Consider the following 16,661-nt stretch of genomic DNA (forward strand, 5'->3'; position numbering starts at 1 on the left):
CTTGTGGAGATAGAGGTACAATTCTTCTCTCCTATCTGGATATACAGAGCATATCACATCTCTGTAGATCCCGAAAGCCAACACAAATTTGGGTATAGATAGCTTGCGATTTAACCTAGGGTCCCTAGATTTCAACACAACCGACACATCCCCATATGCATAGGTTTTGTTTTCAAGGACATCTTGCGAGGCTAAAAGAAGTGATACCAGATTAATATCCTTCCCTTCCAAGATGTCCTTTTTAGTGTTTGCAGGCACCATATGTGCCGGATTAATAATATGTGGGTCTTTCAGACCGGTTGGAATATTACCCGGTAGGGGATCTAGGCGCACCATAGCGATCGGATTGCCCAATGCAGAAGGTGACCGTTGCTGGCTATCTGCATCCATCTTATCAAGTATATCTGTAATATGACCCAAAGAGGTCAGGACTGAAGACAAAACAGTATGGACTCTGGACCCTTCCTCCGCCCCCGAGTTATCAGTCTGAGTATTTAACAGTCTGTATAATTCGGCATTCCTAGCCGTAGCTGGGAAAGGAATGTTCCTCTTTCTTAGTTCGGCAGTGATCCTAGGAATGGTCCATGCCCTGAGTGATGCAGGGCTTGCGTTGTCGTCACCCGGGATGGAGTGACCGATCTAGCCAGTGTACTGGGGATGGACAAATCTAACCCACCTTCAGGTATTTCAGCGGCTTTGAGAGGCACTATTTATGATTTGGCTCGTGTGGGGTACGTTGCCATTGGCATTATAGCAGGGTGATGGCCTCTCCGTGACTCGTAATAGCATAAGATAGAATGGGGGTGACAAGTGAGGCCCTCTCTATGCAACTGAGCGAGGCGGCTAGCTATGAATTGGCCCGAGGGAATGCCGTACCTCAGAAATGAGGATGGATTTTGGCCTCGCGGGACCACTAACATAAGGCGTAGAAGGACAGAAAAACATGCCTAGAGGCTCCTATTGTGTATGCCAGTATATATGTACTAAGAAAAGGGTAGGTAGGGTGGGAGAATTAATCGAGAGAAAACATGACGTACCTGATGAGCAAATTGCAAGATAGTACGATAAGGTGATACAGGCGATCTGTAGTAACCTACGAGAGTAATTGTGAGTTTTTCAGGGTTATAAATATGTACCCCTCAATCCCCTGCTATCCCGATACCTACCAGTAATTATTCCAACAGTAGGAGACTGGAACCAAATACTCAAAATGAGCAAGGATGCCTATACCTAGTAATACAGAAAACACACATAAGGACCCAGGTCTTGCGTGACCATCAAAGTATAATTAATCATGATTACTGACCTATGACAAGTGACAAAGTTGGTAGAGTAGCAGCACACTGTGGAATGCTGTTGATACTTAAACATAAGAGGTCCATAATCATAAAAAATGCTAAACATTGCCCGTGAAAATCTGTCCTGTATATATTTGTGTCAGGGTACCTGTTGTCTCTACCTCAGAGGAGGTGAGATACTTAGACGTTCATCCTCTCAGAGCGGTTGACTCACTCTTTCCTCGCAGTTCTCTCGGCCGTTTACACGCCGGCCGCGATGGACCCGCTTCCTTTTATGACGCGGCGCTCAGTAGCCGACGTCATGACGACAATCCGTTCCGACCTGTCAATCAAGTCCCGACCACGAATCAGGACTCGTCGGGGGCGTGATTACCTATCTAGAACCAGGGTATAAAGTAGGGCTTTATGCATTTGCTCATTGCCCTGTCGTGGTTCTAGCTTGTCTAGTCACTCAGTGCTCTTGTTATCTATTTGTCTCTTTGTTTTTGACCCGGCTTGTTTGTTCTACCCTGCTTACCTCTATTACCCTTTGACTCGGCTTGTCTCTCGCTTATCTGCTCTCTCGTTCCCTCGACCTCGGCTTGTCTCTAGACCATTCTTTGCTTACTCCTTACGTTAGTCCGGCCATTCTAAGGTCCGGTATACGTACCTACCTCCTGTTTGTACTTTGCGTGTTGGATCCCTGTCCCGATCCTGACAATTTGATACTAATATGATGTACGTGCTAAATATTATTGAACTATCAAACAGAAAGTATACAGTAAGCCAAGGTATCATACTTGAAACCATCCTTCTGACCGCCGAATTTATTCCAGACATATATCCTAACAAGCATATATGTGCCACAAAGTATAGCTGTAATGTAAACACTGCTTTTTCTCTGAAAAGACAGTGTTCACAGCAAAAAGTCTGAAGGTAATGATTCTACTCACAAGAACAAATGCAATAAGCTGTAGTTGTTCTGGTGGCTCTAGTGTCCCTTTAAACTAAAGGAAGCCAACAATAAATGCATTTAGCTTTGATGACATAGGTGTGCTAAAGTTTAATTTCCGTGAAAGCAGACAGCAATAAATATTCCCAAACAATGATCATAGCAGCTAATAACATTATTTTGGTTGGGCATGCCAACACCCATTTGAAGTATAAAAAGAGTGAGTTTTTGTCTAGAAGATGTGAATCGCCTGTGTAGACTTAACGTGATCTCTACATCCTTACATCTCGTCTGCAAGAAGTAATATCATGTCTCATCACTCCATCCTTGGTACCTCTGGACACAAGCACTTCAGCTCCTGTTCAATGGCTTCTCCTAAACATGGCAGCTCGTACCACACATTATCTCACTCCTCCAAATCAGCAGCTCATGGTCATAAGACCCTGCATTGCTTTAGCAGCAGAAGTGCCCATAGTATGGGCTCCAGAGGAAACAAGATCTCAATGGGAAGCTGCCATTCTGGGAAAACTGGACACGGATCTGGACATGGATCTGGATATGGATATGGATCTGGTTTCAGTATTGGAGGTATTGGTTATGGATTTGGGGGATCTGGTTGCTCTGGAGGTATCAATCAAGTTACTGTGAACCAAGGTCTTCTGGCTCCTCTCAACCTGGAGATCGACCCAAGCATTCAGCGAGTGAGGACTGAAGAGAAGAATCAGATTAGAGGACTGAATGACAAATTTGCTTCTTTCATTGACAAGGTGAGATAATTTTAATGAACACATGGACTAAAGAAATAACTGAATTTGTAGTATGCAGATGTGCTATTCCTTCTTAAAATAGTTATGCAAAGGTTAAAAAAGGGTAAAGTTACTTAATTTTACACTTCTATAGCCATTTATGCTGATGGTTCAAACTGGTATCAGTCAGTGATTTTATGTCTAAATTTCAAGAGGTTATGAGACAACAAAATTAAACTATTTTCCAATTACATCAAAATAGTGTGCTTTCAGAAGTATTTTTGCTGCAGAAGCCAATGTCTACCAATACCAGCACTTTTATATATATATTTTTTAATGAATTAAATATTATATAATGCAATCCAAGTATGTGCAATGTAAGTACAGCTAGATCTACAATAAGTGTTAACTATTTCATTAGGGTTTTATCTAGATATGCTATTGAAGAACAAGCTACTAACTTCTGAATGTTTTGGAATAAAAGAAATGTCTAGAGGAGGGGTAGGCAACCATCAGCACTCCAGATGTTGTGGACTACATTACCTATAATGCTCTTACAGTCATAATGCTAGCAAAGCATCAGGGGAGATGTTTTCTACAACATCTAGAGAGCCAAATGATGCCTATCTCTGGTCTAGAGACTCGTATGGGTTACTACAATTTCTATTGCAGTCTAATAATATTATTAATAATACAAATATTATTTTCATTACATGCTGAAATAATTCATGCTTCTATGTCACTTGTAGTACAGTTTGCACATTTTCTAAGATATCATTAGACACCTTGTACTAAATATATATGGTTTCTAACAAAATGTATAAAATGATTTTCTTTCTAGGTTAGATTTTTGGAACAGCAGAATAAAATGCTGGAGACAAAGTGGTCCTTATTACAAGAACAGAGAAGTGCCCACTTTCAGATAGAACCACTGTTTGAGGCTTTTATTGGTAACCTCAGGAGACAGCTGGAGACTCTGGGATGTGAAAGAGAACGTCTGGACTCAGAAAGGAACAGTATGGAGCAATCTGTGGAAGAACTAAGGAGACGGTATGCTGCTATTTTGGATAGTTTTAATATAATAAATAAATATATTAAATTAATTCACTCGTACTGCAACACCATGGAGTTATTGAGATATATCATCATATATATCCAACACATCATTTGTCTAAAATTTTGCATGTGCTCTCTTAAAATGTATTTAAGAGCCCAGTCCACTTTAATATTATTAAGAAGAAAATGTAAACTTAAAAGTTCTTAATAAAAAGCACCCTGTATATTTAGAATTCTGTATGCTTGTTATTAATGTTTAACGTTCTAGATATGAAGAAGAAGTAAACAGACGCACTGCTGCAGAGAATGAGTTTGTTGGAATAAAGAGGGTGAGTGATATCATACATAAATTGTATCTATATGTAAATAAATAACAAATATAAACATATATCTATAATTTTACTGTTACTATGCATTCATCTCTTCTTCAGGATGTAGACGCAGCTTTTATGAATAGAGCGGAATTACAGGGAAAGGCTGATTCCCTGAATGAAGAGATCAATTTCTTGAGGACTCTGTATGATGCGGTAAATATAGTTTCACTTTTCTCTGTTGCTAATTTGGAAAGATTTAATATCCATGACATCAGTCATTTTACAAGGAATGCAAAACAAATATGAAGTATAGTTACAACCCCAAATATATCTAAGTATGTCAGATTAGAATGCCTTTATGTTAATAACGAAGTTATTATACGTGAGAAAATAGAGGATTTTACAACCTTGCCTCGTCTGTTCTTTGTATCCTTATAGGAAATAGCCCAGCTCCAGGCTCAGATCTCAGACACCTCAGTGGTTGTGTCCATGGATAACAGTCGGGATCTGGACCTGGATGGAATCATTGCTGAGGTCAGATCTCAATATGAGGACATTGCTAACAGGAGCAGAGCTGAGGCGGAGGCCACGTACCAGTCACGGGTGAGTCTATCCAATTCAAATCATACAGATCATTACCTATAACAAATGTTTCTTTACTAATTTTTCTTTTGCCTTTGGCAGTTTGAGGAGCTTCAGACAGCGGCAGGAAGAAATGGGAACAATCTGCAGAGCAGCAGAGATGAGATCTGTGAATTAAATCGTGCAATTCAGAGACTAAGAGGAGAAATCGACAATGTGAAAGCACAGGTAAAGCATGTTTTACTTCAAGTGAGTTAACCAGGTAATTAAAGAGATAAAATCAAATAAATTTAGATTCAGCAAAATCAGCACTTCAGTTGCTATTGTTAACGTTTCCCAACTGTATTCCTTTGAAACAGTTACTCTCAAAAACAGAAGTGTAACTACAAGTAATATATTAATGTATAAAAACATTTCAGCGCTCTGCACTTGAATCTGCAATAAATGAAGCTGAGGAACGTGGGGAATCTGCTGTCAGAGATGCCAAGAACAAGCTTTCTGAGTTGGAAGGTGCTCTACAGAAGGCCAAGCAGGACATGGCACGCCAACTACGAGAATACCAGGAGCTGATGAATGTGAAACTGGCTCTAGATATTGAGATTGCCACCTACAGGAAGATGCTGGAAGGAGAGGAGGGCAGGTGAGTGCAATATCCTACTGAGAATTTACTAGGTATTCATACAAACCGTACATTCATCAGGTTTCTAACTGTGGACCTACATCTCTATGTTCCTATATGTTCTCATCATTGAGTCTTTTAGCAGGTTACATTTTAGTAGCAATCTCTTAATCTCAACATCTCAGTTCTTCAATCTGCTCTTTATTGTTTTATTCTATAATAGTAATCTTCTGCATCAAGTCTTCATCTCGACAACAATGCACCTGTATCAGACATTATAGCAGTACTTTCACTTCCTTTGATTTTTAATACATATTTACTTATCCCCATAATAACAAATATGTGTTTGCGTGAAAGATGTGGAAATAGCAACAAGCATTAAAGGAGAACTAGAAATTAGAAAGACAAATATATGCTTTGACTGTTAGAGGTACTCCTGGCTATTTAGATTTATGCCCCCATTTCTAACTCAAATAAAAGAGTTTCACTTACCTTTAATCCCATTCCATGACATTCTTTCTAAGGCCGCCAGTCCATCCCTGTCTGAGATCATCATTAACGAATATCTTAACCAACATTCTGTAGACAAGCATTCAGGGCCTTCTGAGCACATAGATATAGATATCCCAACACTGTGCCAATCAGCATCTCTTCATAGAAATGCATTTTTCCAATACATCTTTATGGAGAGCATACAGCATCTTCACGCACAGCCTGAGGATTCTAAACATCGGCCTTGCCAGGCTTGCAGCTTCTAGATGAGCAATGTAAACTTTGCCTTTTCACAGACAAGGCAGTGTTTACATCGTAGAGACTGCAGTGAAGTCTCATGTCATCTAAACACTATATTGAGTTGCAGTTGTTCTGGTGCTTAGAGTGCCCATTTAAAAGGAAGTATTAAATGGTATCTGGATATTAATTATTGGTGCTACACCTCATGTTGTCTTTATTGAAAATATTTTTTTTTTTTAACAAAAGGAATATGCTTATTTTTGCTAATTTGTATTGGGTCATGTGACTGTCTACATTATACCCTTTATAAGTTATGGATATACTTATTGACAGACTCCCAATAAACATTTGGCACATACCAGCTGTTTTAACCTTTAGTACATAGTGGTTGCAAAAAATAACACGTATTACAGATGTAGTAACTCACTAAGGCTCTAAAATAAAAAAATATATATATACATTTTAAATAGAATTCCAAATGTTAAAGAGTTATAAATTTTAAATAAAATGCCATTACATTATTATCACTTATTATTCTGACGAAATGTGAGAAAGTAATTTAGTGCTAAACTAATACTTTTTATGTTTTGTTTTAGGTTGACTGCACATGACTCTGTTAATATATGTAAGTGAGGCAATATTTAAACAATTTAATTAAATGTTAACGAGGACATATGCATACATAGATTAAGCGTGTAACTCACTTGTTAATGTCACACTTTAAATTCTGAATAAGGTACACTGTCACTTTCCTCTTTCCAGTGTTAAATTGATCTATACATTGTTTTACACTGTAGGCAATGTTAGTAACAATTGCTGATTATCATGTAACACACAAACACGTGGTCACCCACACATACATATACAAATGTGCTTAGTAATACGCTTACTCTATATGTGTAACAGATCTTAAAGGGACACTCCAGGCACCCAGACCACTTCTGCTCATTGGAGTTGTCTGGGTGCCAACTCCCACTACTCTTAACCCTGCAACTGTAATTATTGCAGTTTTTTATAAACTGCAATAATTACATTGCAGGGTTTACTCCACCTCTAGTGGCTGTCTACTAGACAGCCAAGAGAGGGCACTTCCACGTTTATAGCAAAGATTTTCTTTGCTAGAGCATCGCTGGACATCCTCACGCTGTGTGAGGACTTCCAGCGTCGGTCAGTTGCCTATAGGAAAGCATTAGGTTTCCTCAGCCGGCGGGCGGGATCAGTCTCGCCCACCGGCTGACGCTATTACTGGGAGGAGCGACGCCGACCCGAAACCACCGCCGAGGGACATCGGCGGGGTCTCAGGTAAGTGACCTGAAGGGGTTTTCACCCCCTCAGCAACCTGGGGTGGGAGGTGGGAGGGAGAGGGGACCTGCAGTGCCAGGAAAATGGATTGTTTTCCTGGCACTGGAGTTTCCCTTTAACCCCTTAAGGACCAAACTTCGGGAATAAAAGGGAATCATGACATGTCACACATGTAAAATTTTAAGTACAATTCAGACTATAATAAAACAAATTTTAATAGTAATTTTAAGAACTCTGATTCTTCAAATTTTTTAAATTGAATGTTTTTTTTTTATTTGCAAATTGCCCCTTGTTATATATATTTCTCTCTATATTTCATATTTATCACAGACCTTAAATAGCTGCTTCTTTGGTTGAACATTTCAGTCCAGTCAAGTACAAATAGTTACCTTTCTTCATCCATGTTTTTCAGCAAATGTTTAACATTCTACATTCATGTCTTTCAGCTGTGCTACATTCTAGCACTGGAGGAAAATCCAGCTCAGGAGGAAAGTCCCATCGTACAAGTGATCATAAGGGAGGATTCAGTGCAAGCAGTGGGAGGGGCTTTAGCCACCTCTCCAAAAGCAAACATAGCTCTGACCACGGACACCACTGCTAAAGTAGAAGCTAGCCACGTCTCTACATATATTAGAGCAAAAGTGAAAGTATAGATTGTAGTGAAATAACTGGCACTATATATTATCAATCTGCTATATTGATCTGTTTGGTATTCACTATGCATAGATCATTCTCATTTGCAAACTCAAAATATTTCTATTCCCCATCTTTTCTTAGGATAATCCTCACTCATATGTTGTAAATATAAGCTTTACTACCTACCTGTACTGTTTCTCTTCAATAAAATGGTATTCATTCAACAATGCTTGACAACACTGTGTTTATTGTAAATTGTTTAAGAATTAACACATTATGGCATTATGTGTCATAGGAAGATTTATCTGAGGAGATAAAAAATTCTATACGATTAAATACTAGATTGTGGTGTTGCGCAAGACATCACGGCCTTGATTTAATATTTTTTAGATAAGCTTTTTAAAAGATTCAATATATTTTTATAAATTTTAATGATTTAATTTTTTAAACATATTTAGATTTTGTTTCCATTTATTAACTTTTACTATATGATGTAATTTTAATTATAAAATATTTAAAAAAAGTTTGCCAAAAAATATTAAATAATTTGTACAGCTTTTCTAAAATATTCAATAATTTGAACAGCTTATCTAAAAATATTAAATAAAGCCCTATACTAGAGATTATCACATCACACATTATTGTTTGAATAAATATGAATGGGCATTAGGACTATATAATAATTGTGTAAGCCTCAAAACATAGTGTTCATTCCTTGCACAGTATAAAAATACCCCTCTAGAATGCATGGCATGATTTATGCTAACAAAACGTTCATCCTTTATCTCACACTTTCTGTTAGTGCCTGTTGTAGTGGATTCTAAACTAATTTCAGGATTGTTCATGTTACATGTTTTTGCAAGATATACACAAAATGTATTAGTGAAACAAAAACAAGACTTACTTATTGTTTTTATTGTAAAAGTGCTGGTTTCATAGTTCAACAAAAATAAAAATATAGATGTCTTTCAAAAAACATATTCACTAAGTCACAATGGCCCTATCAAATGGTGTAAAAACATCCGGCTGCCTATCCAGCAATATTAAACTGAGGCCAAAATCCAGTGTGTAGTGAATAACCCGTCAGTTCTGAGCATTGCTTAACCCCTTAAGGACACATGACGTGTCTGACACGTCATGATTCCCTTTTATTCCAGAAGTTTGGTCCTTAAGGGGTTTTAAAGTGACACAGTTGCTGAAGGATATACGCACAAATGGTAAGTTTTACTGTCTGTGTTACTTAAAAAACAGATATAGAAAAAGAGATAGAGGTAGAAATGGTGTAATATTGTGAATGTGACAATGGCATTGGCAGTATGAATAATTACTCTTCTGTGAGACAATAAAGAAACCAATGTAGAACATGTGACTTTCATATGATTCCTGCCAAAGCACAGGTAGGAAAACCATTCCAGAACAAGTTTTTACGTTTTCCATTGGTCCTTCTTCTATAAAGAAAAATAACAGATAAAGTGCTTTTCTGTTAGTTTAAAAAGAAGCCACTCAGAAAAAGATTATAGAAAAAGTGGAGAGGAGAGTCAGCGCTAACGAATTATAAGAGGAAAAGGCAGCAATCCCAAACAAGGACTCCCTCACGTGTCCTTGAAAATAATTGGGGAGATAGCAAAAAAACAAAAGGATGGGGCTGTGCCACAGTACAAAAGTAAATAAATATAAGTCCTAGCTTGGATAAATTCCTGTATGTACAGAGTCCAGAAGATAGGAACTGTGATCTTTTGCTGGTCTCTGGGGCTGCGGGGTTCCGCTTCTTGTAGTGGTCAGGTATATAGGAGAGGGTGATTAGAGATGAGAGGAGATAATGTTGCAGTTCGTTCCAAGGGGTGCCAATACAGAGAAAATAGTAAAATTCCCACTCACATCCAATAGGGCTTAATCCAGCTCTGGTGTATATGGCTTGCAGCGATATAATCCCTGCTTATTGGATATGCAGTGAGTGTCCTCTTGGTGCAGTACTGTAGATCCAGGGGGAGATGAAAAGAATGGAGACAAAAATTGTGCAGTATGTTCCACAGTAGATAAAAGATAATAAAATATAGTAATAACACTCACATTTGATGGATCTTAAACTAGCTCTAGTGTGGTAGGCATACAGCGGTACAATCCCCGCCTCAGTTCTTTAAAGATAGTGGTATCAGGAGCCCAAAATGAAGATAATAAAAACAGCAATAGTGCTCTCGATAAAATATTACTGGTATATAAAATATAATAAAATATACTCACAATATATATAGCAGGCTGACTGCTCTATGACAACAGCCAAGGTGGTGTGATCCCCACCTAGGATTCTTTGGAGTAATGAAGAAAATTAAAATGCCAGGTTGTAGTAAAAAATAAAAATGCTAATAAAAGATGATGGTACAGAAAAGTAAATGGACCAAAATCTGTTTATTAACAATTTAAAAAGCACTATACAATAAATTGTTTATTAATTTAAAAAGCAGGATACAATATTGTATCCTGCTTTTTAAAGTGTTAATAAACAGATTTTGGTCCTTTTTACTTTTCTGTATCATCATCTTTTATTCGCATTTTTATTTTTTAAAAATATTTTGTGTTTCTTCCATTTGCGAATAATCGCTCCAACTGTTGCCACTTTCTGACCAAGCTGCTTGGCGATGGTCTTGTAACCCATTCCAGCCTTGTGTAGGTCTACAATCTTGTCCCTGACATCCTTGTACAGCTCTGTGGTCTTGGCCATGGTGAAGAGTTTGGAATTTGGTTTGGTTGCTTCTGTTGGACAGGTGTCTTTTATACAGGTAACAAGCTGTGATTGGGAGCACTCCCTTTAAGAGAGTGCTCCTAATCTCAGCTCGTTACCTGTATAAAAAACACCTGGGAGCCAGAAATCTTGCTGATTGATAGGGGATCAAATACTTATTTCACTTGTTGACATGCATCAATTCATAACTTTTATGACATGCATATTTCTGGATTTTTGTTGTTGTTGTTGTTCTGTCTCTCACTGTTAAAATACACCTACTATTAAAATTATAGACTGATCATTTCTTTGTCAGTAAACAAACGTTTAAAACCAGCAGGGAATCAAATATTTTTTTTCCCTCACTGTGGTTAAAATTAAAGATTTTTTGTTGCAACTCTTCAAATATTTAAACTTAAAGATCATGGATTGTTAACCCCCGGAAACATTTCTGTTTCATATCGGCCTTATATACTTATGTCAAAAATCTATTTGGCAATCCATATTTTGATGGCAATGAAGGTCTGTATCTCCAGGCATTGGAGGAGTGAGGAAATCCCTAGTATATCTGAAATCATATATCAAATCAACCATCAAGGGTTAATGGAAAAAGCTATATATCTCAATAGTAGCATTACAAAATGCAATATAATTTGGTCTAATTGGTTTGAATATTATAGCACTAGATGTCAGTCCTAAGTAGACTTTTTAGGCACTTGGATTTACGGCACTTGGATTTAATTCTAAAGCTTTTTTTTTTCCCGCTTTTAAAAATATATGATTTTTATACCATCGACTCGACCCGGTCTGGCCCTACTTCTCGAACCTAACTTCACCTGATAGAACAGCGATAAAGGAACTGTCATAGTGCTCCATTCCTTGCCCCTCAGAAGCATCCCCAGCTTTGGTCTTATTATTTTTGTACTCTTTATTATTATTTTTTTCGAGCTAGCTTTGTCTAAATATATCTCAGTCACGGATCTCATTAGACAGCAGAGGTAACAATTTTAAACAAATGTCAATTTAAGCACTGCACGAAATCTATATATGTTTGTTATAGTTTTTATTTTTTGCTTTGATGTGACCTAGCGGGTCTTTTTAATGTCTGTGTAGTAGGCTCTTATTTATTAATGGTAACTTTTTTCATATGATAATATACACCTACTGATGTATGGTATTTAGATGTATAACGCGACAAGTATTATCTTTTCATGTTACTTGAAATTCTTTATTTTTTGGTTTCGGTCATTGATGGTGTTTATGTGCTATCAAGTATAAAATAAAAAAGATAAAAAATACAAATTATCTTTTGTTATGTTCCATAAAGGACAAATGTCACCAAACGATTCTGTATTATAATAATCCTTTCACCAAGATTTTTGCTGGAACATTTTTGTGTGATCACACCTTCTTCCCTTATGCCATGGACTTTAGTTTCTGCCCAGCCAAAGTTTTCTGCCCAAGGCCTTGAAGTACCCTATGAAGCAGACACTAAACAAGATAAAAGTTCATAGTGTACCAAAGTTTATTATAGGAAACACATCTTCTATACACTGGGGGAATACTGGGTGTAAGCTGTAGTTGCCAATAGAAAGCAAATACATTTATTACAAAGGAAGTTTTCTTTAACTGAAGGAATGTGTTCAATGTGGCTCAAACTCAGGGCTCGAGTTATGCAGGATCGCGTGGGAACGGCGTTCCTACACTTTTGTCCACAGCAGGAACGCCGTTCCCATTAGTAGTCCTGCAGGCAGTGCCGGCGCGTCCACAAGCAGCCCAAGCAGCCGCTTTTGGGTGCACCGGCCCGGGGGGTGCTAGATTGGAGTGACCGGCAGGAGGTAGGCACACAGCGCTCCCTCCTACCAGTCACTCTATGTAGCGTGGCTGAGCGGAGCAGTGCGCATCGCGGTCCGCGGTACAGGAACTTCTGAAAGCTCCCAACGCTACAAAGAGAGGTATGAGACACACCAGGGACCAAGGGGGGAGGGGGGAGAGAGGGACACTAAGGGACGGGGGCTGGAGGGTGGTAAGGAAGAACACTATGGGAGGGGGGCGGGGAAGAAGAACACTATGGGATGGGGTGAAGAACACTATGGAACAGGGGATGGTAGAAGAATACTATGGGACAGGGGATGGGGAAGAAGATTATGGGACAGGGGAGGGGGAAGAACATTATTGGAAAGGGGAGAGGGGAAGAACATTATGGGACAGGGGAGGGGGGGAAGAACATTATGGGACAGTGGAGGGGGGAAGAACATTATTGGACAGGGGAGGGGGCAAGAACATTATGGGACAGGGAAGGGGAAAGAACATTATGGGATGGGGGAGGAGAACATTATGATCTTGGGTGAGTTCCCACACTTTTTTCCCCCAGGACTTGACCCCTGCTCAAACTAGTTACAAGAAATGTCCTTGAACAGCAGAGAAGGATTTTCAACCCTTAATTTTTTTTTAAAGAAAACACTTTATTTTTCAGAGTATAGGATGCAATTTTTAGCCCAAATTTGTATTTAAACTGATCCTTTCTCACTCCCCCAAAGAGCAGTCCCACACAACGAATACCTTGCACACATTTACAGCATCCAACATATGTCCACACTGTATCCACTGTGCACACACTGCATCCCTTACACATACTGCATTCATTATGGACACACTGCATTCACTATACACACACTTCCTCCAACACTTACATTTGCACAGTGCATCCCCCAGATTAGAAAAAATTGCATCCATACCTTTAGTGTATGAAACAAATCTTTCAGCCATACGCATGCACCTTGGGTTGGACAGGATTTGAAACCAACAACTAGTCTCTTTGGTCTTCACTAGTGATGTACCGAACTGTCCGCCGGCGAACAGTTCCCGGCGAACTTAGCGTGTTCGCGTTCGCCACGGCGGGCGGACACATGCGCAGTTCGATCCAACCCCTATTCATCATCATTGGACAAACTTTGACCCTGTGCCTCTCGGTCAGCAGACACATTCCAGCCAATCAGCAGCACTCCCTCCCTTACACACCCTCCAACCTCCCTCCCAGCATCCATTTTCGATTCATTCTGAAGCTGCATGCTTAGTGAGAGGAGGGAAAGTTTAGCTGCTGCTGATTAGATAGGGAAATTGATAGCTAGGCTAGGGTATTCAGTGTCCACTACAATCCTGAAGGACTCATCTGATCTCTGCTGTCAGGACAGCACCCCAAAAAGCCCTTTTTAGGGCTATAACATCAGGCTGCTTTTTTTTTTTTTTTTTCCTGTGTAATGTAATTGCAGGTGCCTGCCTGCCATCTTCTGTGTGAGGTTCACATTGGATACTGTGCCTACTTGCCCAGTGCCACCACTCATATCTGTTTTTACAATAGGTTAAGCTTTACATTTAAAATAAATAATTTTTTTCCACTGTAATAGAAGAGCAGTTGCCTGCCTGCCAGCTTCTGTGTCAGGTTGGATGCCTTGCCCATTTGCACAGTCAGTGCCACCACTCATATCTGTTTTAACAATAGGTTAAGCTTTACATTTAAAATAAATAAAAAAAATCACTGTAATAGAAGAGCAGTTGCCTGCCTGCCAGCTTCTGTGTTAGGTTGGATGCCTTGCCCATTTGCACAGTCAGTGCCACCACTCATATCTGTTTTAACAATAGGTTAAGCTTTACATTTAAAAGAAATAATTTTTTTTCACTGTAATAGAAGAGCAGTTGCCTGCCTGCCAGCTTCTGTGTCAGGTTGGATGCCTTGCCCATTTGCACAGTCAGTGCCACCACTCATATCTGTTTTAACAATAGGTTAAGCTTTACATTTAAAAGAAATAATTTTTTTTCACTGTAATAGAAGAGCAGTTGCCTGCCTGCCAGCTTCTGTGTCAGGTTGGATGCCTTGCCCATTTGCACAGTCAGTGCCACCACTCATATCTGTTTTAACAATAGGTTAAGCTTTACATTTAAAATAAATCATTTTTTTTTCACTGTAATAGAAGAGCAGTTGCCTGCCTGCCAGCTTCTGTGTCAGGTTGGATGCCTTGCCCATTTGCACAGTCAGTGCCACCACTCATATCTGTTTTAACAATAGGTTAAGCTTTACATTTAAAATAAATAATTTTTTTTCACTGTAATAGAAGAGCAGTTGCCTGCCTGCCAGCTTCTGTGTCAGGTTGGATGCCTTGCCCATTTGCACAGTCAGTGCCACCACTCATATCTGTTTTAACAATAGGTTAAGCTTTACATTTAAAATAAATAATTTTTTTCACTGTAATAGAAGAGCAGTTGCCTGCCTGCCAGCTTCTGTGTCAGGTTGGATGCCTTGCCCATTTGCACAGTCAGTGCCACCACTCATATCTGTTTTTAAAATAGGTTAAGCTTTAGATTTAAAATAAATAATTTTTTTTCACTGTAATAGAAGAGCAGTTAGTTGTCTGCAAGCGTCTGGGTGTCAGGCCTACTTCAGCGTGTGCTCTGCAGACCTGTGCCAGCGTGCTTTGACAGTTGCCAATCATATCTGGTGTCTCTTTAGCGTGCTTTTACAAAGAAAAAAGGTTTCCAGTGTAAGCTAATAGCAGCCAGTCAGTGTCCTTCAAGCGGCTCTGTCAGGCCTTCCTTCAGCGTGTGCCCTGCACAAACCTGCCAGCGTACTTTGACAGTTGCCACTCATATCTGGTGTCTCTATAGCGTGCTTTTACAAAGAAAAAAAGTGTCCAGTGTAAGCTAATAGCAGCCAGTCAGTGTCCTTCAAGCGGCTCTGTCAGGCCTTCCTTCAGCGTGTGCTCTGCAGACCTGTGCCAGCGTGCTTTGACAGTTGCCAATCATATCTGGTGTCTCTATAGCGTGCTTTTACAAAGAAAAAAGGTCTCTAGTGTAAGCTAATAGCAGCCAGTCAGTGTCCTTCAAGCGGCTCTGTCAGTCCTTCCTTCAGCGTGTGCTCTGCAGACCTGTGCCAGCGTGCTTTGACAGTTGCCAATCATATCTGGTGTCTCTATAGCGTGCTTTTACAAAGAAAAAAGGTTTCTAGTGTAAGCTAATAGCAGCCAGTCAGTGTCCTTCAAGCGGCTCTGTCAGTCCTTCCTTCAGCGTGTGCTCTCCAGAACTGTTCCAGTGCACATTGCCAATCATATCTGGTGTCTCTATAGCGTGCTTTTACAAAGAAAAAAGGTTTCTAGTGTAATCTAATAGCAGCCAGTCAGTGTCCTTCAAGCGGCTCTGTCAGGCCTTCCTTCAGCGTGTGCCCTGCACATCCCTGCCAGCGTACTTTGACAGTTGCCACTCATATCTGGTGTCTCTATAGCGTGCTTTTAAAACCAAATTTTTTTTTTCACTGTTATAGATTGAATAGCAGTTACTTGTCTTCAAGCGGGTGTGTCAGGCTTACAGTGTGTGCTCTGCAGAACTGTTCAAGTGCACATTGCCAATCATATCTGGTGTCTCTATAGCGTGCTTTTACAAAGAAAAAAGGTTTCTAGTGTAAGCTAATAGCAGCCAGTCAGTGTCCTTCAAGCGGCTCTGTCAGTCCTTCCTTCAGCGTGTGCTCTCCAGAACTGTTCCAGTGCACATTGCCAATCATATCTGGTGTCTCTATAGCGTGCTTTTAAAACCAAATTTTTTTTTTTACTGTTATAGATTGAATAGCAGTTACTTGTCTTCAAGCGGGTGTGTCAGGCCTACAGTGTGTGCTCTGCAGAACTGTTCAAGTGCACATTGCCAATCATATCTGGGGTCTCTATAGCGTGCTTTTACAA

At 39.5% G+C, this 16,661-nt stretch overlaps 1 protein-coding gene across 3 annotated transcripts in view; it reads left to right on the forward strand.

The window, feature by feature from the left end:
• The first annotated feature begins 2,525 nt into the window (after positions 1-2,525).
• Positions 2,526-16,661, forward strand: part of LOC134570489 (keratin, type II cytoskeletal cochleal-like) — a 76,034-nt gene continuing 61,898 nt past the window's right edge. For 2 of the 3 annotated variants that reach the window (XM_063428507.1, XM_063428509.1), the window contains exons 1-8: positions 2,526-2,996; positions 3,817-4,025; positions 4,300-4,360; positions 4,463-4,558; positions 4,784-4,948; positions 5,030-5,155; positions 5,347-5,567; positions 6,875-6,903. In XM_063428507.1, the coding sequence (XP_063284577.1) occupies positions 2,538-2,996; positions 3,817-4,025; positions 4,300-4,360; positions 4,463-4,558; positions 4,784-4,948; positions 5,030-5,155; positions 5,347-5,567; positions 6,875-6,903 (1,366 nt within the window). In that variant the 5' untranslated portion in view covers positions 2,526-2,537. The remainder of the gene's footprint in view (positions 2,997-3,816; positions 4,026-4,299; positions 4,361-4,462; positions 4,559-4,783; positions 4,949-5,029; positions 5,156-5,346; positions 5,568-6,874; positions 6,904-16,661) is intronic. The other variant, XM_063428508.1, reaches the window with a different exon arrangement.

Source organism: Pelobates fuscus, chromosome 1 (assembly GCF_036172605.1).
Source record: "Pelobates fuscus isolate aPelFus1 chromosome 1, aPelFus1.pri, whole genome shotgun sequence".
In the NCBI taxonomy this organism is placed as follows: Eukaryota; Metazoa; Chordata; class Amphibia; order Anura; family Pelobatidae; genus Pelobates; species Pelobates fuscus.